Source organism: Lycium barbarum, chromosome 9, assembly GCF_019175385.1.
Source record: "Lycium barbarum isolate Lr01 chromosome 9, ASM1917538v2, whole genome shotgun sequence".
NCBI lineage: Eukaryota > Viridiplantae > Streptophyta > Magnoliopsida > Solanales > Solanaceae > Lycium > Lycium barbarum.
In genome coordinates this window covers 86,127,735-86,151,586 of record NC_083345.1, presented here as the reverse complement: position 1 = coordinate 86,151,586, position 23,852 = coordinate 86,127,735, and the positions used below count along the sequence as shown (strand labels likewise).

The window sequence follows — 23,852 nt, the reverse complement described above, 5'->3', positions numbered from 1 at the left end:
TTGTGCTAGCCACGAGGGAAGTGTGCTATATTGTGCTAGCCAAAGTGCCATTCATTTGGCAAAGAACCCGGTCTACCATGCTCGAACGAAGCACATACAACTCCGGTACCATTTCATTAGATCAGCTTTGGAAGATGGAGCGTTAGTGCTTGAGAAGATCGCAGGGAGTCAGAATCCAGCAGACATGCTGACAAAGGCAGTGACGATAGACAACTGAAGCTATGTTCAGCTTCAGTTGGCCTGCACGAAGTATGAAACTAGGAAAGAGCTGCTGCATCGATCAAAGTGTGAAGACTAATTAAAATTAGCCTTCAAGTGGGAGATTTGTTGGGTCCATCCCCTTATTTTGAGGAAGAAAACACTTCCCTTATTTTGAGGAAGAAAACATCTTCCTTGTCTTTGGAAAATTGTCAAGTGCTTGCTTGAGTCACTAATGACATCAATAGGTTCATCTCATACCTATAAATAGGGAAGCTTTCTCATTTGCTAGATACACCAAAAATTGAAGAAGACAACATATCCCATAGAGAGAAAAATCTAAGAGAAATACTCTTAGTGAAAAGGCTTAAGTAAGAGAAGTCTTTGAGAGTATTTTTAGTAAAAATTCTTGAGTGTAATTAGGATTGGGGTTGTGAGGTTGAGTGTTGTAAACACTTGTAATATTTCTTCTTTAATAAGATCTGCAGCAGCAACGTGGACGTAGCTCTCACATTGAGGGTGAACCACTATAAATCTGTGTGTGTTATTTATTCTTCGCTTACATCACGACGTAAGTAGGTTCTGTCTAAGGAGGTTGGTATTTAAGTGGTCCAGCTGTGACCCTCCAATCTTTCCTGGGAACCTGCTTACAAAGGTCGGATTTGGGATTCAAATCCTAACAAGGAGTATATACGTTTGAAGCTGTAGACTTGCAAAATTATAAAATTTTGGCAATGGCTGGTTTGCTTCACATGATAAATGGTGAAAACAAACAAAACCCGTTTATTAGTTGATAGGAGTGAAAGTGATTCATTGGCTGACCCAATAAACAGTTCGTTCCTTTCTTTAGTGTGCACTCTCATTCTACTTTTTTTTATAATTTAAAGATGCTGCTTATGAAAAATTGTACAATGAACATCCAATCTTTAATGTTTAAGCATTACACATATGATAAAGTATTAGTGATTGAAAGTTATCGTTACTAGATTCCAATTGCAATATCAGTGACAAAAGGTATAAAATGATATTAGATGGTCAAATTTGAAATTGACTAAAAAAGGTATGGAATTATCAATCCAGTAGTATACTGTGTCTTTTTTATTTCAGGCAAATGAATTAAATTGAACAATAATATAGATTGGACTATTTCGAAAGATACTTGTGAGCTGATTGTGTCTTTTTGTCTTGCACAGTTAATCAAGCCTTTCATCAGCTAAAGCAACAAAGAGAGAATTGGAGAAATTTTGCAGCATTTTCTTGTGTAAATTAATCTTGATGACAATAGATTTTGGCATCTTACTCCTAATTAAGCACATGTTAAAGTGCAACAAACGTATATGCTAATCTGTGTTAAAATAGGAAAAGTACATCAGGCACCCATGCATAGCACGGGCACTCCCATCTAGTAATCAAAATATGCATAGGCCACGAAGCAACTAGCTCCTAATTAGATGATTCAGAGACCAGAGGAAAATAAATACTCTTCGTTACAGCAGTTGATATTCACAGAAGGTGGAGCAAAGAAAGACAAGTATCGAATAGGCAATGGAGAAAATGAGGAAATATTCCTTACCTTTGAGATTGCTGGCTGCATAGTTCCCCTGTATGATGCTGCAAGGCCAAGCATCAATCCAACAGTTGTACTTTCATGTTCCTACAAGGGATGACATCACCGGATGCAGAAAATAAGCATATGTCTCATAGATTAATAATTCGTTAAATTCCACCTATTTTACTATATCTGCTAACCGAATCTCTCAACCTTATAGTTGTAATATACTCAAAAGGATTTTGAAACCTGAGTATAGTCACTCAGACAAACATGACACGAGTTAATTGCCACTAAAAAAATCTTTCATTTTACCAAGGGGAGAGCTTCAACTATGTAGGCTGTAATTATTCTTCCGACCTTCATGATCATCCAAATAAATTCTACTTTGCGTAATTGCACAACGTTCTAGCTTCAATGCAAGTCAACGGTATCTAACAATTACTTTAGTAGCTTTATTAACATTAATCTTTTCCATTTTTTCCCCATAGGAGCAGGAAATATTATATGTTACATATGCAGTACAAATAGAAGAATGATGAGTAAAGTTCGTTGATATGAAAGAAAAGAATATCGTAATTTTAGTAAGGAGGGGAAAGCACTTGATTAAAACAAGATCGGTCCTGAAAGAAATAAACAACCTGAGAATAATATTGGTATATATCAGTTATAGTTAAGACGCGAAGATGTCCATGTAATCCCAAAGCAAGAAGTAGTCCAGCATGAACAACACTGGGCTCTTCGGGTTTGTTATATAATATCCATGTTCTTGACATTTTTCCCTGCATAAGCACATGACGATGCATCAAAACGTGAAGAAATAGCATCAAGTAAGCAAATCGAACTTAGAGAAGTATCTAAATAAGACACTGGACAACAACAGCGGGATGAAGCCACATGCAAATAGATACAGTATTTCAAGAGCAAAACTGAACCTGAGGTGGAGCAAGCCTTAATCCAGCAGCAACTGCATTGTGAAACTCAGGCCAAGATTTGAGTTCTTGAACATTCCTCACATTTGGATCTAAGTTAACCTAAACAAGCACAAGAGGCAAGACTTACACAGCAAAACTTCACAAACACACAACTGCTGCAAGGTAGACATGGACCTGGGGAGGGGTATATGGGTGGTTAGGGGACTGCTCACAAGTGCCTAAAGAAAATCAACAAATATCATAATGCTGAAATGTGGGCAATGCGCACAGGAGCGGGGTTTACCCTATGCACACCCGAAGGGTAGCAGCTGCGGGTTCCCTTGTCATCCAAAAAACAAATGTGGGCAATGCCAGAAAAAAATGTACCACATTAGTTTGGCAGAAAAACTACTAAACATCATGCAAAGGAACAAACTTCAAGGATAAAAAGTATTCGCCAAAATCATGTGTACATTCAGTAAGTAAAAGGAATCAACCTGGCTCCAATCAATTATCTGAAGACCGAACTGCCACTTAAAAGAAATACATACATAGACAGAATTAGATGTCCACTGGAATTTTTCCAGACCTACCGTTGCATTTTGCTGTGCAGGCAACCGACCTGCCAAGACAAGCTTGGGGACCGTGAGTGCCTGCAGACGTTAAAACAACTTCTTTAAAACACCACAAGGACTAACTGCTAAATTGTCAATCAAAGACTATGCTAATCTATTCCAATTGTAGAAGAAAGTAAAGGATGGTACCTCCGTCAAGAGAGTACAGGTTGTAGCAAGTGTAAATGCACCACGGCCAAAGGGAAGGGCAGTAGTCCTTTGAGCAAGCTGCCATAATTGAGCCTAAGAAAAGAAAAAAAGAGAATCAATGTGACAGATAAACACTTGTAGAGTTGCAACCACATGTGAGGTGTAAAGGATACAATGTGCATATGGTCATCAATGTTACAGTAACAATGTACAGTCTCTCTAGTTAATCTATTCAAGGTTCTACATTTGTCTTTACTACAGGCAAGTCAGCTTCAGTTCAAAGCTTTTATTTCCTCCTTAAGAGGCATTTGGTGCTGCAATAAAAGCTCATAACTGTAAAAAAAGTAGGGTGCACGGTGCAGTGTCCACGTTCTTTGACAATGTCACTATCCCAAGGAGAGCATCGGCAAAAAATGTGTCTTAGCAATGCCTTTACTTGTTTGTTTTCTTTTTTTTCTTCCCCAATCAGTTAGCTGGCTTTCCAACACCTACCAAATTAATGTGTACCCTTATAGTAAATTCTGTTTACAAAGAACGCATATACAGTACACTACTAAATCAGTAATTTAACAAGCAATGACGGTGTATGGACATATAAGTTGCAAGGTCAAGAGGTGAACAGTGGTCGAAAACCAACTAGAAGAGGAGAACAAGAACCACATGACATTTTAAAGGAAAAACATATTTATCATTACATAGCATGGGGGAAAACAGGTAGTGTGTTCTTTAGTCCTGGTAATAACATGTAGCACATACCAAATTATTGAAACAGTATACCTGTTGGAGGTCCTGATCTGACGCAGTTGGATTAACAGGTGTTTGAATAACAACAGGCCTAGCAGAGCATAGAAGACGTCTAACCTACGAGTCAAAATCATTGTTAGTGATAACAAAGAAGCTTAAGCAAATAACACAAGTGCAGCACTTGACTGTGCTAGGAACTGCATGATGAAATTAGCAAATGCATAGATAAGGTATGCCTGAGAAATGAAGTTAATGGTCTACTAAGTCATTGACTGGATGGGATCATCAAGTATATACTATGATTTTCACACCAGAATATTGATCAAAAATTCACCTACGATGGAGTATACATGGATACTCATCAGTAATTTATAGTTTCAAAGCTTCATAAAAGACCACAGGACAACCAGACCAAAAGATACTGATTCAGACTGCATGACAAGTTCAGGAGCCAAATACACAGACAGAAGAAAACATCATCATTTTTAATAAAACAAACACTAGTTGCCACTTTGAATAAGCAGGTTCTGCTTTATCCCTCAAAATCACAAAACTACTTGTTCCTATTCAGTTTCCCTGGCCAGCAGCAGCCCAAACAATAATAAATAAAGCAGCAATCACAGAAATGTCCAACACCTGATAAGTAAACACCAGGAGCAGAGGAAAAGAAGTAACACTTAATCAAATGGAAACGGTCACTTCAACCATAAAGGGAAGGGTCTGGGAATAAGGGACTTGAGGGTATTCAGTAGGGCCTTATTAGGAAAGTGGCTATGGAGATTTTGGAGGGAGGACCAAGCTTTATGGAGGAAGGTTATTGAAAAAGAATATGGAACTGAAATAGGCGCTGAAGGAAGTCAGATAATAACGTTGAATGGTGAAAGAGGAGATTGTAGCTTACTATGAGAAGCTATACACGGAGACAGAAGGATGGAGACCTCAATTAGACATGAGGAATTCTCCAAGAATTGGAGAAGAAGACAATGCCATACTGATGGCACCATTTGAACCACATGAAATTCTGGAAAGTATCAATGCATGTGCAGGGGATAAAGCCCCAGTTCCAGATGGTTATTCTATGGCTTTTTTCAGACAGTGCTGGGAGATCATCAAAGCAGATTTAGTTGCTGGAATTCAGAACTTCTATGAGGAAGGAGTGTTTGAAAGGAGCATAAATGCTACTTTTGTGACATTGATCCCTAAGAAAGTGGGTGCAGTGGAGCTAAATGATTTCAGACCAATTAGCTTGGGGGGGGGGGGGGGGGGGGTTTACAAGATCATTGCAAAGCTTTTGGCAGAAAGATTGAACAAAGTCATACACAGGCTGGTGGACAGACAACAAATGGCTTTCATTAAAGGCAGACAGATAATGGATGTAATACTGATAGCAAATGAATGTGTAGATTCCAGACAGAGAAGTCAGAAGCCACGCATTTTGTGCAAGCTTGATATATAGAAAGCTTACGATCACCTAAACTGGGACTTTCTAGTGAACATGCTTCAGAAGATGGGATTTGGAACCAGGTGGACTAAATGGATCAAGCAATGTATCAGTACTGTAAAATTCTCAGTTTTGATCAATAAAAATCTTGCTGGTTTTTTTCCCTCTCAGAGGGGACCGAGACAAGGGGATCTTTTATGCCCTTTTTTCTTCATCTTGGCAATGGAAGGGATGAGTAATTTGATTCACACAGCAAAGGAGAGGGGTTGGATAAGGGGTTTCCAGGTGGAAAACAGGGCAGGAAATAATTTGGAGATAACTCATCTGCAGTATGCTGATGATACCCTAGTATTCTGTGAAGCAGTGGAAGAACACATGCTAATTCTAAGGGCCATTTTCATCATTTTTGAAGCTGTATCAGGACTACATATTAACTGGGGGAAGAGCTTTGTCTATCCAATCAATGATGTAACAGAGTTAGTGTCCTTACCAGAGAAGTTGGGAGGCAAGGTTGGGGAACTGCCAACAACATATTTGGGCATGCCTCTGGGAGCAAAAAGCAAGTCTAAAGGTATATGGAATGGGGTGATAGAAAAATGTGGAAAAAAAAACTGACAAACTGGAAGAGTCGATACATGTCTTTGGGGGGAAGATTGATACGGGTTAATATTGTACTAGATGCTCTCCCATCCTATATGACGCTTGTGTTTCCTATACCAGTGAATGTGGTTAAAAGGATATATACTCTAAGGAGAAACTTTTTCTGGCAAGGTAATGAATACAAGAAGAAGTTCCATCTAGTTAAGTGGGAGGAGTTGACAATCAACAAGGAAGTAGGAGGGGTGGGAATCAGAGACATGACCAGACAGAACAAGAGCTTGTTGATGAAATGGTTGTGGAAATTTGCAACAGCTGACAACTCACTTTGGAAGGAAGTGGTCACTGCAAATATGGGATGGAGGATAAGTGGATGACTGAAGTGGTAACAACCCCTTACGGTTGCAGTTTGTGGAGATCTATCAGAAATCTATGGCCTTTAGTTTTGGCTAGAGCAAGATTTAAAGTGGGGAATGGTTTGAAGGTGTCCTTTTGGGATGACAGTTGGTGTGGCCAAGAACCTTTAAAGCAAATGTACCCAGATCTTTACACCTTATGCCAACTTCAACAAGCCACAACTGCTGAAATATGGACAGGACAAGGATGGAATCTACACCTAAGAAGGAATCTGAATGATTGGGAGATGCCAAGGATAGCAGCCTTTTACAACACAGTAGCACATTTCAACAATTTAACAGGTGAGAGGGATACTTTGGAATGGAAAGCTGATAGTAAAGGGAGTTCTACTGTTAAATCTGTATACAGAGACTTGTGTTCAACAAACAAATCAGGAGGCAAGATGGCCTTGGAGGATGATACGGAAAACCAAAATACCTTACAAGGTAAACTATTTTTCCTGGCTTTTGGCAAAAGAAGCAGTGCTAACTCATGAGAACCTGAACAGAAGAGGATTTCACCTATGCTCTAGATGTTACTTATGTGGGGAACAAGCAGAGACAGTCAACCATCTTTTTTTGCATTGCAAAGTGACAGACCAGTTGTGGCAGTTCTTTCTCAAGATAAAAAATGAACTGGGTGAAATCAGGAAGTATAAAAGAAGTAATGAAGTGTTGGAACAAAGATGGTAATGCACCAAAGAAGGAGGAGAGATGGAAGATTGTCCCAGCAAGCATATGGCGGACAGTTTGGAAGGAGAGAAATCAGAGATGTTTTGAAGATAAGCAGAGCAGCATGCAGAAAACGAAGATGAATTGTTTAGCTATTTACTATTTGTGGTGTAAACAGGAAATGTTAGATCAAACAGTAAATATTTTAACAGCTATTGACTGGTTGTAATTTAGTGGAAATAGGAAGGCAGTGTAAGCTGTAATACTTTTGAAGGGGGACTACACATTTGGATGTAGTTATACCTGTGGAACGTCGAATGGTGGCCCTTCAGAAGTGCATTATCAAAGAATGACTTCTATAGATATGTCACTTTCAACTTTCAAGCATGTGCAGGACTCAACATTTGGAAGCAAAGATGTTGAAGGGATTAGGGATACCCTGTTATGTGAAGCCTTTTCATCCATGTACAGTATATCGAGCCTACATACAAGTAGAGAAAATAACGGGGGGGAGAGGTAGTCTGGGATTTGATCCTTAGAAGAAACTCTTAGGACTGGAGATGGGAGGATTTCAGCAGATTTCTTCAGCTCCTTTACAAGCATAGGGTTTTACTCACAGACTATGTTGCTCAGATCCTCCAAAAACGTTGCTGCACCCATGTCGTATTTTTGGAGGATCCAACATGAGTGGCGGCACTTTTGATGGATCCGAGAAACACAACTCACAGATACAGACTAGTGAACATGGGAAAGACAAAAGGATATTGTCTTCATTATCAAGTCATTCTAAAACAGCTTGCTGAAGCGGGAAAAAGAGAGCTTCCTTACTTTAACCGTTTGGATTCAGAGAGCAATGGGTAATGTCAAGAACAGTAAAGGTGTTAATGTCAGGATGGGAACTCATAAGAAGTAGAGCACGGAGGCAGCACTCCTAGCGGTCATTTGGACACTAGAGGGGGAAGGAACGGAAGGAAGTTTGATTCTTTTGCACATATTTAGAAGATTACTTTTGTTTTCAGTATATTTTTGCACCTTCGAAATTCCGGTTAGTACTGACGATCGGATGCTGTTTGAATAGAGAATCATGTCATCTTGTAAGGTTCTCTACGCGGTTCACATTTTGTATGCAGTATTCTCCCCATCTTTTAATAAAACCATTACCTTTATCAAAACATAATAGGGGCAAAGGAAAAAGAATTCACATCCTAGCCATAAATGTTTACGATGTGGTGCTTTGCTTAAGACTTTCCAGGTTTGACTTTAAGAATGTTGAAAAAATGAGCAAAGGATTTGATTGTGAAAGATCAATTTTCTTCTTATATAAAAATCATTATTGGAGCTGCATATGTTTGGTAAAGAGTAATCACAAATTAAGCACTAGGATACTACACAGAGGTCAAGCTCATCATAAATAAAACTGACATGACAGTCAGGTTTCCATAACGAAATGGATGTGGATTGACTCTTCAGACAAGAGTAATTGGAGAGCCTTTTAGTATGACTTTACAATCAGGTAAGTGGGAACTCATGGTTAGCTCTTTTAAAAGTGAGGCAGGGTTGTATTTACTGCAAAGCAGTGCCTGCAAACATCTATTTTCAGCATGCACAATATTAAAAACTTACCTCATTCAATCTCAGATCACGACCATACCGCAACTGGATGCCAGAGTTGAAAATATGCTCCATCCCATCAGCCACAGATCCCTCAACAGAATCTACATCCTCTAGCTTGTTATCCTCTGATTGTATTGTGTCAGATATTGAGGAAGGAATCGTCACAGGATGCAGGTTCAACATGTAAGGAGTGGACATACATGTCATATTTACACTCATATGGGGCTCAAGCTCCACAGATTTTTTTGAATATGCTAAGCGTGAGAAAGCCAAATCCTCCCGACCGAGAAGAACATATGCAGCAGCAGGCCAATCCATTGGAGGAGAGTCACGGCATTTATCCAATGCCTGCACAAGAACAAAATCACCCCTTCTTTAATTAAAAAATAAGTCAAATAAAAAAAAAGCAACGTGTAAGTTGTCTCCGTGTGACCTATAGGCCACGGGTTCGAGCCGTGGAAGCAGCCACTAATGCTTGCATTAGGGTAGGCTGTCTACATCACACCCCTTGGGTACGGCCCTTCCCCGGACCCTGCTAAGGCGGGATGCTTTGTGCACCGGCTGCCCTTTTCTATAAAAAAAAATTAAAAAAAAGGATCTTGAGTGCATGGAAACATCTGGGTATAATTTTGTAACGTGAACTGCTGCAATTAAAAGGAGAAGATTGTACATCCATTAAGGGTACATAGATGTCATTAACACCCTTCCATTGGCATATTTGTGTGTTCAAGTGAATAGATCAGAATATCTAAATTTTGCACTTCCTTATTTTGGATGGGAAACCTTGGATGTAAAATTCTTTTAGCTCTTCACTTACATCTCGCAGAGGAAGAGAGACTCCAGCAGGCAACAAGTCTAACTGCTGCAGACCTACTCTTTCTCCAACCATTGACAAGACAGTTAGTTCCTCCGGAGTATTAAACGATCCAGACGCAACAGCACAAGAAATACCAGAAGATAACCTCTTTCCCAAAAGCTCAGCGCCGCATAACAGGCTATAGAATGATACAATTTTCCGTCCCCAGTTGACAACAGAACTTCCATCTTTAAAGATCAAAGATGGGAGATAACTAATACTAGTAGAACTACACCCATGCTTCAAGCAGGACTCAAGCCACCTGAATAAACTAGGAGGAATTCTCTTGGAGGATGAGATCAGAGATACTTCATGGCCTTTTGAGAGGCAAGGAAAGTCGCGTATATAATGATCCAAGTAGCAATCTTCGCGCAGGAAAGCTGCAATATCACATAATAGAACCACCAGAAGACCCATATCTCTGCATTAAGTTAAGTATATTAAGTGAATAACATGAGATTATGGAACCACAGTATGCAAAAGAATTTTACTAACACATCAAGAAAACTTTGTTTTAATCAGTCACATCAGGAAAACTGCAAAGGTCAATGTGTTAATTCAGTAAAAAATTGTTTACATGAAACAGAAAAGCTCAATAATCTACAAATATATGTCAAACAGTTAACACCAAGTCCTAAACACAGTGCCAATTTATTGGCAAGATATACTTTATCCACTAGAAAGTAAAAACTCAATTATCCAGAACAGAGACATTCACCTCCCTACCCTGGCAAAGGGAGACGCCTTATAAAGTCAAACATATGATGTTAAACAAAGTTTTTAACTGAAACAACCCGAGTTCTGATTCAAAATTACCCCCGACAACATATCAACCTTAGAGTTGCAAGCCGACGAGACCAAAAGATATAAATTCATGCACAACTTGCTCATTTGTTTTTCTTTCTTTTTTTTTTTTTCTTTTTTTCCCTTATGGATCCTCTGAGGTAACATTAGCTATCTGTACGCAATACAGGTAGGGATCAGGGCCTCATGGAAGGCCCTCCTAAGTTCAGCCAAATACATCATATTACAGCAAACAGAGCTCATCTCCAGATATTCTTGCAATTTTACTTATTACGAATACCTGGTTAATGGATAACAAACAAATAATTGGAAGTAAATGAAAAAACAAAGGACTTCAACAGAAACCCCAAACAACTCATGTCATGTGACGCCATCTTCTCTTTTTTCTTTTTACGACTACCTGGTTATTGGATAGCAAACAAATCATTGAAAGTAAATGAAAAAACCAAAGAACACCAACAGAAACCCCAAACAACCTATGTCATGTGACACCATCTTCCCTTTTTTTTTTTCCTGGTTATTTGCAAGAGCAATGCAGATCACTTTCTATAGCATCTGGTCAATCTGTATCTCCAGAACTATGATGAAATTGAGAAAAAAGCATACGCAATTTCAAAATTAGAATATTTCTACTCAGAGCTAATAATTTACAAGTTTCTAATTTAACTCCGGTGGCAGATAAGCTAAATCTCTAGCCACTGTGTCCTCCATTAGCCTCTCCAATTCAAGATCAGCATTACAAAAAAAGTGGTTTAAAGATACAAAGAAAGTTAAATCAGCAGAAGAGCTCAAAACTTTCTCAGTATACATCCTATCCAACTTAAATAATGATACAAACATCTTGACATTGGTCACCGTTGAATTATATTTCACAGACATCAGTCTGATACTATAAAGGCACCACCAAATATTTATTGCCATCTTATGCATCCTGAAGAAGGGCTCCAAATTTCAGTTAAATGTGTAAAAGGATATCAAGAGGGTGTTCGTGTAATTTCTTATGGGACAAACAGAAAGATCTACAACATGTGCAGTGAGAAGGGGCATCACGGCTCACTGTATAAGTACAATAGTTGGAGAGACAAAGGGCATCAAAGCTGAGTTTAACAATAGATGTGCGGTCAGATTTAGAAGACATTAGCTCCAAGGTCAAATGTGAGAGGATAAGCTGGAATTGATTCTTCTTCCCCTCTGCCTCTTCTTTTTTCAGGTAACACAGATAGAACAACATTGTTTTTGATAAACATCGGAGGATATGTAGTAGGCTGTAAATATGAAATATTAAATTCCAGATTTGGTCTCCTTTTACTTGAAATATGCTTTTACCCTTCAATTGTTTTCTTTGCAGAGAGAGCAAAATGTTCCGTAGCAATAATACTTGTGAAGAGGCATAAAGAACTAGTGTTACTAGCCCAGATGAAAAATGAACATAGGAGATGGTTTAACATGACCAATGAGCTGATGAAACAATAAATGTAAGAATAGGGAAGTTACCGTTTACGGAGATTGTCTAGTTTCAAACTTTCATATACAGTATGCAGTGTATCTAGGGTCTCAGCCACTAATTCAGCATACAACGAATTTCCAGCATTATCTGAGGTATCCCTGGATGATCCGGGTGAATACAATCCCTGCTGATCAATTGAAGTTTCTGAAAATCCAGATATAGGATAACTTTTGCTGTATTGCTTATGATATCTGCTGTTAATAAGAAACTCCCATGAAGAGCATGAAACAGAATCTGAAAGCTTTTCAGAAGTATGACTAGACTCTTTGCATATTCGCGTTATTACACTTTGAAAGGATTCCCACTCAGAATCAGCAGTCAGATCTGTCCCACTCAGATATGTTTGATCATCATTGCGCCAAAGGAGAACAAGAAAGTGATTATACAAAGTAGAGTTCAGCCCCTCAGCCATTGCAGTGATACAATCATTTGCCAAGGACGATGATGGATTGCGTCGCCAAGTACATCGGTAAATCTGAAGTACCAAAAAAAGCAGGGAATCGTAATTCCATCCTGATCAGAAACTCAACAGACCTATATCAGACTACATATGGTTATCAAAATAACAGATTGAGGATAATAACTTGTAAACCAAAAGCTAGCTCATGAGGGTAGGATTGCCCGGGTCCATATAAGCAGACCACCAATTCATTCCCCAACCAATGTGGGACGCTAACCCACTCTAACACCGCCCCCCCCCCCCCCCCCCCTCACGCCCAGGCCCAACTGGAGCGTGGACCGGGAGCCCAAACAAGGATGACCTGGCTCTATTACCATGTAAAAATATGGCACCTGGGCCTAACTCAACCCCAAGAGCTAGCTTTTGGGGTTGAGTTACGCCCAAGGTTCATAAGAAAGGACTCCCTGTAGCTTGTTAGCCATCAGAACGGAAAATATACCATTCTACTCCTTTTTTTCAATAGCATGAAGTTCTCAGTACTTATCTTTTGCACAAACAATTTCATTGTTTTATGTGATATAGAAATTAAGTGGCCTCATCCTAGTCATCTAAAGCTCAGAGAATTATAGACAACATGGTAAACCTGATACAGACTTACAATCTCATCATCTGATGTTTGTCCCATGACTGTTAACAGTCACAAAACGGAATGCAACAGTTACAATGAGGAACCTACACACTACTTTAGCCTAAAATACAAAAGCCAAATAAAGTCAGCAACCATACCCGTCCACTGTTCACAATCACATTGATACGCTCCTCAACAGCATCTGCTAACCCAACAATTCTAGTATCATGCAAAACCTGATCTTTGCCAAGGTGAGACAACTTGAACGTACAAAGGCATTGCTTCCCGCACTGCAATTTTAAAAGTTCACATATCATATTTCATGAGGAAATCAAACATTACCTGTAAGTGAAAGTGATGCGCAAAGATGATGACATCTTTCCACATAAACTTAGAAAATAAACTTCCAAATTTCGAAATGGTTAAAAAAAAAAAAGTAAAATGAAAAAGTCTAAATATTCTTTATCACAATGTGGATGATCATAGGAGTTCTATTTCCTATACTGAGTTCAATAAAGTATATCAGAACGACAGAACCACAAAAGGACATGCTCACATTGGATCAGTATGAGATTAAAATGTTACAATATCCTTGTCATGTCCTACAGGCTACACCCATGTGAACATTGTGGCAAGCCAAAGTTGAAATTTCCTCAAGAAGCCAAAATGTGTTTCATGGAAAATATACCATGACTATCTATGTCAAGCATGAAAATATGAGGATAACTAAACAAGTACAAGTGTTACATGCCCCGGATTTGTAAAATTCTGGCAGGAAGAGAAGGGGGAAAAAGAAAGAAGGACAATCAAAAGATGTCCTATTTTCCGCCCATTTTAAAGCTGCTCCACATTGACCCTACCCAAGTAAAATTAAAAAAGAGAATGAATTTACTCTAAGCTCAAATTTCAACAGAAGAATCTGATTGATGAGTTCCAATAGATGACTCAATGAATATCAATCCATCAATTACTTAAGCCCCAATAATTTAGTTGGGCATCAGCTATATGAATAATCATTTGTCTCCATCGCACTCTATTCAGGTCTATTTCATTCCAATACTAAATACTAATTTGCATGTTAATTCAAATTAGGGGTTCTCCAAATCTATAAATTCTCTAAATCTCATACTTATCCATAAATGGATATACGAGTTCAACCAGAACAAAAGGCTTCTAGCAAACAATGGATTTAATGCAATTGTAATAATAACTAAGCCTTGTAGCTTGTTTGGACATTTGTTACCTACTGTTGTTACTTCAAATACAACGTTTGTTTGATTGTGATTAAATTTTATTGTATTGTATTGTATTGTATTGTATTGTTGGTATCAAACATTTTATTGTATTGTTAAATTTGTTTTTTAACATAACCTTGAAAAGGCCCATTTTATGTAACAACAGATTTAGTGTGATTTGATCGTTACCTTACTTATTTTTCCCATTATGCCCTTACTTATGGAGGAAAACATTATGAATTTCTCTTATAACTGTTGAGGATATAATGGACAATATGAATTATACAGTTTTTGAAAATAATACACTATCCATTCTATGGTATGCGTTATAATGCATGTTGTTAGGAAATATTATCTATGTTATAAATTATGAAATGAGTTCACATATTATTTTTGTTTAGATTAATATCTTGTTTTTGATTAATTTCATTAGGAGCTATATGAATTTAATAACTTAATATTTTTACAAGGCATAATTGGAGATAAATTAGGATAAAGAGATCGTCTTAGATTATTTTTATGAGTAACTGTTGAAAAATCTAATATTTAAATCAATTAAGGGCACTTTAGTAAACTCATCTGTTAAATGTACAATACGACACAGTCAAACCAAACAATAAAGACACAATTAAACCACAAAAAACTATACAAGCATTGTATTTACAAAACAACAGTACAAAACAATACATTATGAAACAATGGTAACAACCATCCAAATAAGCTTTTAATACTAGCTAGTTAGGATCGTGATATGTTGCTCGGACTCTCCAAATATGTTGCCACACCCGTGTTGGATCTTCCAAAAATGCACTACCTTTGGAGGATCTAACACGCAGCCGTTGATATTTTTGAAGAGTCCAAGCAACATATTCGTCTTTATGGGTCCTTCGCTTCAACTATGTTCTGTTTTTAGCTAAATTTGCTTTAATTTCGAGAGACTATATGTTTTCTTGAAACAATTTACCTTCATGTGATTTTACATCTACATCATCTTTTTTCATATAAAGGTGGTGTTCAAACCACCTTGTACATACCTCAACGAATCCACTGGGTACCTGCATTCTCCGACAATATATGTACCGGGTAACTCAGTCCACTAAGATTCTTTTTTATTTTGAATAGGTAAATAAGAACTTTATTGATAATCAATAATCTAGCACTAAGCTAGTGCTTTTTCAAGACAAAGTTAGAACCCATCCCTTAAAAAAAAAACAAAGAAGGGGTTCCTACACTGTTAGGTATCGGCATATTGCATAGCGTCCCATTGGACTCCTTCATTCCAAGCATCTTATTTTTATTAGATGTGTTACATCATCTATCACATCATTTTCCTAAAAGACTAAACATATAGACACCAAAATTTCGACTACTCTGTCATGTTATTGATTGAAAAACTGGGCCTACAAATCTGAATTGTCTGCATTTAGATACTACACCCCTCTAGTCTAACTTCACCATCATTCTTCTTACAGTGGCTAAATTTGTAGTGCATATTTTCTCTCTTACATACTTCAACTTATTCTAAAACTCTTAACATGATTGTTTTCCATAATTCTAACTTTTGGTTTTCTCCTTTGTGAATTTCATGGATTAACACAATATCATTTGCAAATAGCATACATCTATTATTGGTTAGCTCATCTGTAACTAGAGTAAAGAAGTAGCGCTCAAGGCAGATACTTGGTGTAAACCCGCAGTTACCGAAAACTTCCGCTATATCTATCTCCTCAGTGTTCTCATGCTTGTAATCGCTCCTTCATATGTATCGTTTACGCAATGAATGAAAAAAGAAAATATCCTTTCATCCAAATTCAAGCTTTTTACTTGTATGACCTCTTGCAATGTATTTGACAATGCCAATTATCCATCTGCCCCACCTAATCTTAATTCTTCATCAGAAGTGATGAACATTATTAAGTTATACCAACTGTAAACAAGAAAGAAATAAAAAAAGCTACACAATTCCTAACAAGTCATGCAAAAATTTAAAAGGACAAAAGGAGTTCAGAGAGCAAAACAATGTTTGCTGCAAACATACCAGATATCATAAAAGTTTAATGTTTCAACCAAAGAATTTGTGTGGAGAAGATAACAGAACATTGGCGTTTAGCATACAAAGAAATAACTTTTGCAAAGCAGAGTCACCAATATCTTCAGAGTTCAGCCAGTAGCAAAGTAAACACAGAGAGGGTAGACATATTCCTGATGCAAAATTTTTAGGATGCATCAACTGGAAGTCCTCCACTTTGACGGGGAAAACAAGAGGAATGCAAGTCATGGCCTAGAATTTTTCTTCTACTAGCAGGACCAGTTATTTAAGATAGCCATAAAACTTACATATAGAAGAAGAGTGTTTTCTGATGTCAGCACGACAATGTCCACAAATGGAAGTCCGCCCACTTTAACTCTGAAGATGAGAATTGGCAGTCAAGACACCAAAGTAGTAACATAGCTGCAGAAAACCAAAATATATAGTAAAAACTAACCCTGGTCGAGTAACAACAACTGGTGTTGCAGCAACTGCGGGTATGCTCCAACTCATGTCAGGCTTAATATCATAGATAACTTCGGTATTTATTTCTACAGTCTGAAGCCGCAGAGACAACAGCTTTTTTTGCTCTTGGAGTAGAAAGCAAATAATGGGTGATGCATCGTGATCAGTTGCTAGAAATACCTGAGAAAAACGACAGGCACATATATAAGGACACAGATATATAAAATCGTTCATGTAGATATGATTTTAAACATGGAAGTTAGTTGCCAAAATACTGTAGTTCACCTATGTTATTATGCTACATACAACCAGAGTGAGGACGCTAGGAAGAAAACCCTGAAATGTGCACATCTTGGAGATATGCCCCATCAAGCAGAAGAGTGAAAATTGAGATTGCATTATGCTAAGGCTGCAGTAGTTTGATGAAGCTGAGGGAAAGATCCACTACATCGGTTTAGTGACAAACGGTACAGGTCATGGACTAGTTTTCAATGACTCCACTAAGGATTTGAAAACCAAGGTTTTCGAAGTTTCCCTGGCCAGGACCAGGCCCCATGACATTTCTTGACAAACTAGGCTTTCATCAAACCTACAGTAACTTCTATTTAGACACCAACGACACAACAACAACAACATACCCAGTATATTCCAACAGGTGGGGTCTGGTTAGACATCAATGACCTTTTTATTAATTCAGAATAATATGCCAAACTACGACACCCAAGGATCGTTTCCAAAGCTTCCATCTGTTCTACGTCAAAAGTTACCCTTATCAGTTTGAAGCATAAGTCAAAAATTGTTGTAATAGTTACCAATACCTAGTAGCTTTCTAATAATAAATCTTAGAATCATACAAAGTCAGAACAGGTATCATGAGATTGTGACAATAGATTGTGGCCACTTCTTCTTGATCACCTGATGCTGAGGTTCTTAGCTTTTCAACTAGTACTCAAGATTAGATCGCTATGATTCACTGTGGACCTTCAATTCCAGTCCTCTGAAAACATATTATTTACCACGAATTGGAACTATAAAATGTATATACATGGTTCACTAAATTCATTTCCCAATAAAAGCAAGAAGCATGACATTCTTTTCATCAAGCAACAAAAGAATCAATTATAATCAACACCTTACTAGCAGCTGTTTGTGAACCCTTTCCTTGCCATATCCTCCGGAATGAAAATTGCTTCGTCTGCACTCCAAGGGGAACATCAGGAAATCTAGAATTTCCCATTTCAATGTTAGAGTTGATGATTTCAACAACCCATAAAGAATGCTGAAGCTTAGCTGCAAAGTAATGCAGAGACAACGAATGCACTCTGTTATCTCTTTCGTCCACCAGAAAAGAAGAGACAATCTAACAGTTAAAATAAATAGGAAAAACCTTTGTTGTATGACGCCATCAAGGGGACACAATCTCCGGTCCAGATGGTCCTTTCATCAAATTCTTTAATATAGTTTAATTTCCCCCTCTCCTCAATATAGGCTGGCTGTGATAATCACAATAAAAAAGGTACACTAGCAAATTCAAATTGAAAGCTGGGAGGAAAATTCTACCTCTTCAGCTGACAAATGGAATACAAATGGATTACAGTATATTATTACCAAAACCCAGGATCAGAAACAGAAAAGGAATAGACAATAAAACAAAGCAAAGCAAAGCAAAGCAAAACAATAGAGACAGAGGGGGGCCAAAGAAAACATCATGTAAACCTGAGGTTCTTCCAGTGGATCCTTTAATATCAGATGTGAGGACATTGAAGACCCATCTCTCTTGGTAGTATCTAAACCATGTACAGCAGTATAATTCTGCTGAGGACTAACATCCCTTTTTGAACGGATTGTATCGCGAGCACTTAAAAACGGGCTCAAGGACGAAAATTGGATATGCACTGGCGAGCTCCCTTCAGGTGCCTGTTGGAGGAGTAAACCACATGGAAGAGGCCATATGGAGGTGATGCTACGAGGAAGAGGAACCGATGTTACTTCACCTACAAAGCAAAGGACTAAACGATTGTAATGTTTTCTCTAACAACCGATAGCAGTGGTAAAACAACAAGAACTCACTTGGACAAAAAGAGGAAAACTTAAATACTAAAAAAGGTTGACTTGGGTCTGGTAATTGAAATTCTAAGAGGCAAATTAGCCTATTTTCGCCTCCTCTATACTCAGTTATTCTTTAAACTGCCAAAAAATCCCCATTCAGCGTCTCAGATTTCTCCCATTATATTCAATTAACGCCAAACCAGAAAGACTTATCTACAAAACTTTAGAGAAGAAAACTAATTTCTTAGCCAACAATAGGTCAAATATCCACTAAATACCAAATCTGGCCCTCTGATGTACTAAACTCCAGTTCCACTTATAGTTCCAAACCAACTTTATGTATAATGTTCTCATTAAGCTCTGTTAGGAAAGTGGATCTGGAGATTTGGGGTGGAGGTGAACGCTTTCTGGAGGGGGTGGTAATGGAAAAGTATGGCATAGTGGATGGTGGATGGAGGACTAGAAACATTGTAACTCCGTTTGGGTGTGGACTGTGGAGGAGTATCATGAAGGGGTGAGTAGATTTTTGTGGACATATATATTTCAAGGATGGGGACGGAAGCAGGATCAGTTTTCGGGCACATAAGTGGTGTAGGGAGATCGAGTTGAAAGAAGCCTTTCCTAATTTATACTGCAATTCTTGTCAAGGAGAGTTGACAGTCCAACAAATTTGTAGATCTCATGAGGGTGTTATTCACTGGGATCTAAGATTCAAAAGGAACCTTCATGACTGGCAGATGGAAGAGTTTTTCACAATTTGATAGAGTTGTTGTATGGGCTAGACACACCAAACAACCTAGCGGATGTTTGGAGATGGCGAGAGCAAAGATGGTCTATTCTATGTTAGCTCTTATTATAAGAGGTTGCTAGTAAGAGAGGAATGTTCTTTACCCCATGGCTCCATTTGGATCCCTAGAGCACTGAGGAGGGTTTGTTTCTTTGTATGGTTGGCGGCAAGGGGTGTGATTTTAACCGCTGAGAACTTGAGAAAGAAGAGAATCACCTATTTCAGTTGGTGTTTCATGTGTAAAAGTACAGGCGAAAGTGTAGACCATCTTCTTTGGCATTGTAAGGTGGCTAGCCGGTTATGGAGGGCGGGCCTCAATTTGTTTGGGATGCAATGGGCCATGCCAGGTACAGTGAAGGAGGCTTTGCAAAGTTGGACTCTAGACGGGGGAAGAAAAGCCCGAGGGCTTAGAGCGTTGCCCCCTTAGCAATCATGTGGGTCATATGGAAAGAGAGGAATAGCAGGGCATTTGAAGGGTTAGAGCTTCACTATGTAAAAATACAGAGTAGTGTTTTGTCTCTCGTCTCTTTTTGGTGCACTCACGAGGTCCCAATTTGTATAGAGAATTGGATCTCTTTTGTTGAGAACCATATTTTGGTGTAGGTTCACTTCTTTTAGTATACGACTTGTATTTGGAGTTTCCCCCAATTGTTATTAAAATTATTTACCTTACAAAAAAAAAAATCCCAAAGAGATGCCTGTGGGGGAGCCGACACCAATTTGTTTCACTATGTTTCAATTATGACCCATAAAAGAAGGCAAGGCCTATCAACTCCAATCACGAATCTCGCACCGGTACACATTCAAAAGCATGTGGTATTTGAACATGATGAGAACTCCAAAAAGGAGCACCTCAATCAATTCCCTCACTGGAAAACTCAATCAAGTCGCTTATCCACTCTAGTGTTCAATAAATTTCAAATGCTAATTTTTAATGCCTAAGTTCTTTGGATTTTCCTTAACTAAAAAGAAAAAAAAACAAACAAACAAACAATAGGAAGGAAAATAAAGAAAAAAATTGGTGTAAGGTTTCACGGGGACAAGTAAATCAACTTTATTTTTTATGGGACAAGAATCAACTTTGTAATTCAAAGAAAAAACTTTATATACAATGAGACTACTCAATATGTGGAAAGCAGCTCCACTAAGATAGAATATGCAGCAGTAAAACTGGTTCAATCACCTGAAGTGTTATAAATTGACAAACTATCGCTTTGTAGAATGCACAGAACAGTGTCTGAGGTATCACCCATCCGGCACCAGCATGCCTAAAATACCATTAAAAGTTGATTATACATCCTCCTAGAGAATTGGAAGGAATGCACATGACAAATGATTACAACAAAGTTAATGAATGAAACTTCATCAGAAAAAAAACAAAGTAATGAATGAAAATCGTAAATCAAGTTCCATATACGTGAGATATGCCATAAGCTAAGCAAAAAACCAAAATGGAGGTGGGTCGACCTGCCAGAACAAGAATTGAACGAGAATAAAATTGAAGAATTCTACGAGGACACATAAGTTTATGTGTAACCACCTATCAGCCATACAGAAGAGCTGCAAATGTAATTATAACCCAAGCCGCACAGATTCATCTCAAAAGTCTAAGCAAGTGAGTCATTCACATATTTTTGAGCATTGACAATGCATCTTGAGTAAGAATATTAATAGTTGCAGATGAGATACAAACATTTTCATTCACATGGCTCAAAATTTATTCTCAATTAATCCAGCTAAGACTTGAGCTAGTTTGCTGATTCACCAAGCGATCAGTGCTACTTACGCTCAGCTGAGACACAATTAACCTCTGAAGTAGGGTGGATTTGGGCATTTCACTTTGCTTAGGTGGCGCTTTAGAATAAAGGCATGGGCCTCATCACCCATAAACCCGCTTTTAAGAGGTGTGGCAACTAAACAATAAAACTAGTTGGGAAATGATATATTAATTGTTAACAAAACATTAATAATAAAAAAAAAAAAACTTATTAGAAATAAAAGTAAGGAATTTTTTATAAAAAATCCAGTCAATAAAAAAAATTAAAAACTGCATTTTTACATGTAACCAGAAATCTGACAGGTTTTTGACATGATTGGCGTGGATTTTACTTCATATATTTCACTTGATTATAGTTGTTTTTCCAATTCTTTTGTTCAAATAATTATTATATGTGTTTATTGTTATTTGTTTCCTACAGTAAGTATATATTTTTAATTTTTCATCATTAGCACATTTCTTAATAATGATGTAATTTGCGCCTTTCTAAACTTTTTGCCTTTGATAACTGTACAACCTACAAATCAAGGAAATTTGATCAATCATAAAAGAGACAAAAATAATATCTTTCCAAGATTAGGTATATCTATTTATTTTTTTGAAACTGGTAACCGTAAGATTAGGTGTATCTATGTCAGTTCTAACTTTAAAAGCACATAGCATTTCCGTGATTTAGACGTCAAAGGACGAAACATACCAAAAAACTTGCATAAACTCAATAAGGCAATAGAAGAATCAAAACCTTTTTGCTGAATGTTGAGGCAATATTAGAAAAACCATATTCTAAGCTAGGTTCATGTGTATGCTTAATGGCAGAGGGAATTGCAAAGTTACCTTTATCACTGTGGAGGGTGATGTGAACCTCTTATAAACTCGCGAACCTATGCTCCATATTATCCTGTAATCATGTTATGAAATACAAGTAAGCCTTGTTGATATTCGCAGAACAAGAAATTGGGAATTTTGACTATCTTAATAGCAATTTGGTATACTTCGGGCCCATTTGGACATGGATAATTTACACTTTTTTTCAGGAATTTTATTCTGGAATCATCTTTGGACATAGAATTGTTTACAATTTTCCGGAATTGGAAAAAACTCCAAATACCTATTTTCACATTTTTCACTCCAAATCACTCACAAAAGTTCAACATTTTTCCAAGTTGTATTCATGTCCAAACACAACTCCAATTCTCAAATACCATTTCTCAACTTTCTTTCAAATTTCACATTTTATGTCCAAACTCCCACTTAAAAGAGTAAACATTGAGATATTTGCAGTACTTGTTTTCTTTAGCCCAATTCTGTAAATATCTGACTGAGAATAAGAGAAATAGAAGTTCTTAACGGATAAATACCTCCGATGAAAAGTTCGTGATATGAGAAAAGTTGCAACGTATGGTACTTTTTCATGTAGTTTTCAAATATATAAATTTTAATCTTAAAATAATTCTAATCCAATTTAGCTTCAAAGTTTAGTCAAATTAACTCTTGAAAAGCGAAAAGCATCATATAAATTGAGACGGAGGAAGTAATTATCTTATTATAAAAGTGTGCCTATTGGCACTGATGAAAAGCTCGTGATATGAGAAAAGTTGCAACTTATACTAGTATTTTTCATGTAGTTTTCAAATATATAAACTTTAATCTGAAAATATTGAGTTAATCTAATCCAATATTAGCTTCAAAGTTTAGTGAAATTGACTCAAGTATCACATAAACTGGGACGGAGGGAGCGAGTAATTTCATTTATAAAAGTGTACCTATTTCCTCTGGTGAAAAGCTCGTGATCGCTGCGGTCACTTGACGGTGACGGAAAATGGAGGTCATCTCTTTGTTTGGTGAGTTCAGGACTGAAGAGGAAATACCGATAATCATCCACACAAGTAGTATCTGAGGGGGGTTTGCCATCAAGAGCTTCAGCAATCAACCCGAACGGCTTGAATTCACCTAGAACGGTAAGTTCACGAGCACCAACAGACATTTTCGGAGTAGAGTCTCCCGCTCTTTTTTTGTTCTATTTCTTTGTGTTTGAAGTGGGAGCTGACTCATAAACCCTAACCCCCGGGCCACGCCCATGGCGCCTTCTTTTTAAATAAACTTTTTCTTTTCTTTTTTTCCTTAGGGCCTGTTTGTACATACATACCCAAAAAAAAATCACTTTTTTTGAAATTTTGGAGTTGGAGTTGTTTTTTGCCATAGTTTTTGAAATTGTAGTTTTTATTGAAATATAGTTATAAAAAAGTGAAAATTTTTGAAAAACAAGTTTTTTTTGTTTTTGGAATTCCGGAATACAACTTCAAGTTGTATTCAGAATTCTTATAGCCAACGCTAAAAAGTGAAAAAAAAAAACCGGAATAAAGTGAATAATTCTTATGGCCAAACGCCCACTTAATAATCCGAAAATTCTACTCGCTCCATCTTGGA

The 23,852-nt window shown here is 37.5% G+C and overlaps 1 protein-coding gene across 4 annotated transcripts in view; it reads right to left on the bottom strand.

Moving 5' to 3' along the window:
- Positions 1-23,500, bottom strand: part of LOC132609054 (anaphase-promoting complex subunit 1) — a 55,267-nt gene extending 31,767 nt beyond the window's left edge. The window contains exons 1-19 of one of the 4 annotated variants that reach the window (XM_060322883.1): positions 23,189-23,500; positions 22,260-22,323; positions 20,832-20,916; positions 18,529-18,806; positions 18,200-18,305; positions 17,945-18,102; positions 16,805-16,992; positions 16,656-16,725; positions 13,242-13,373; positions 12,043-12,530; positions 9,706-10,165; positions 8,898-9,236; positions 4,203-4,286; positions 3,426-3,518; positions 3,255-3,314; positions 2,966-3,001; positions 2,683-2,781; positions 2,389-2,529; positions 1,772-1,852 (exon numbers count right to left, since the gene is read on the bottom strand). In XM_060322883.1, the coding sequence (XP_060178866.1) occupies positions 1,772-1,852; positions 2,389-2,529; positions 2,683-2,781; positions 2,966-3,001; positions 3,255-3,314; positions 3,426-3,518; positions 4,203-4,286; positions 8,898-9,236; positions 9,706-10,165; positions 12,043-12,530; positions 13,242-13,373; positions 16,656-16,725; positions 16,805-16,992; positions 17,945-18,102; positions 18,200-18,305; positions 18,529-18,806; positions 20,832-20,916; positions 22,260-22,323; positions 23,189-23,409 (3,183 nt within the window). In that variant the 5' untranslated portion in view covers positions 23,410-23,500. Of the gene's footprint in view, positions 1-1,771; positions 1,853-2,388; positions 2,530-2,682; positions 2,782-2,965; positions 3,002-3,254; positions 3,315-3,425; positions 3,519-4,202; positions 4,287-8,897; positions 9,237-9,705; positions 10,166-12,042; positions 12,531-13,241; positions 13,374-16,655; positions 16,726-16,804; positions 16,993-17,944; positions 18,103-18,199; positions 18,807-20,831; positions 20,917-22,259; positions 22,324-23,188 lie in introns of those variants that run through there. The other 3 variants (XM_060322881.1, XM_060322882.1, XM_060322884.1) reach the window with 3 other exon arrangements.
- Between the last annotated feature and the right edge of the window lie 352 nt (positions 23,501-23,852).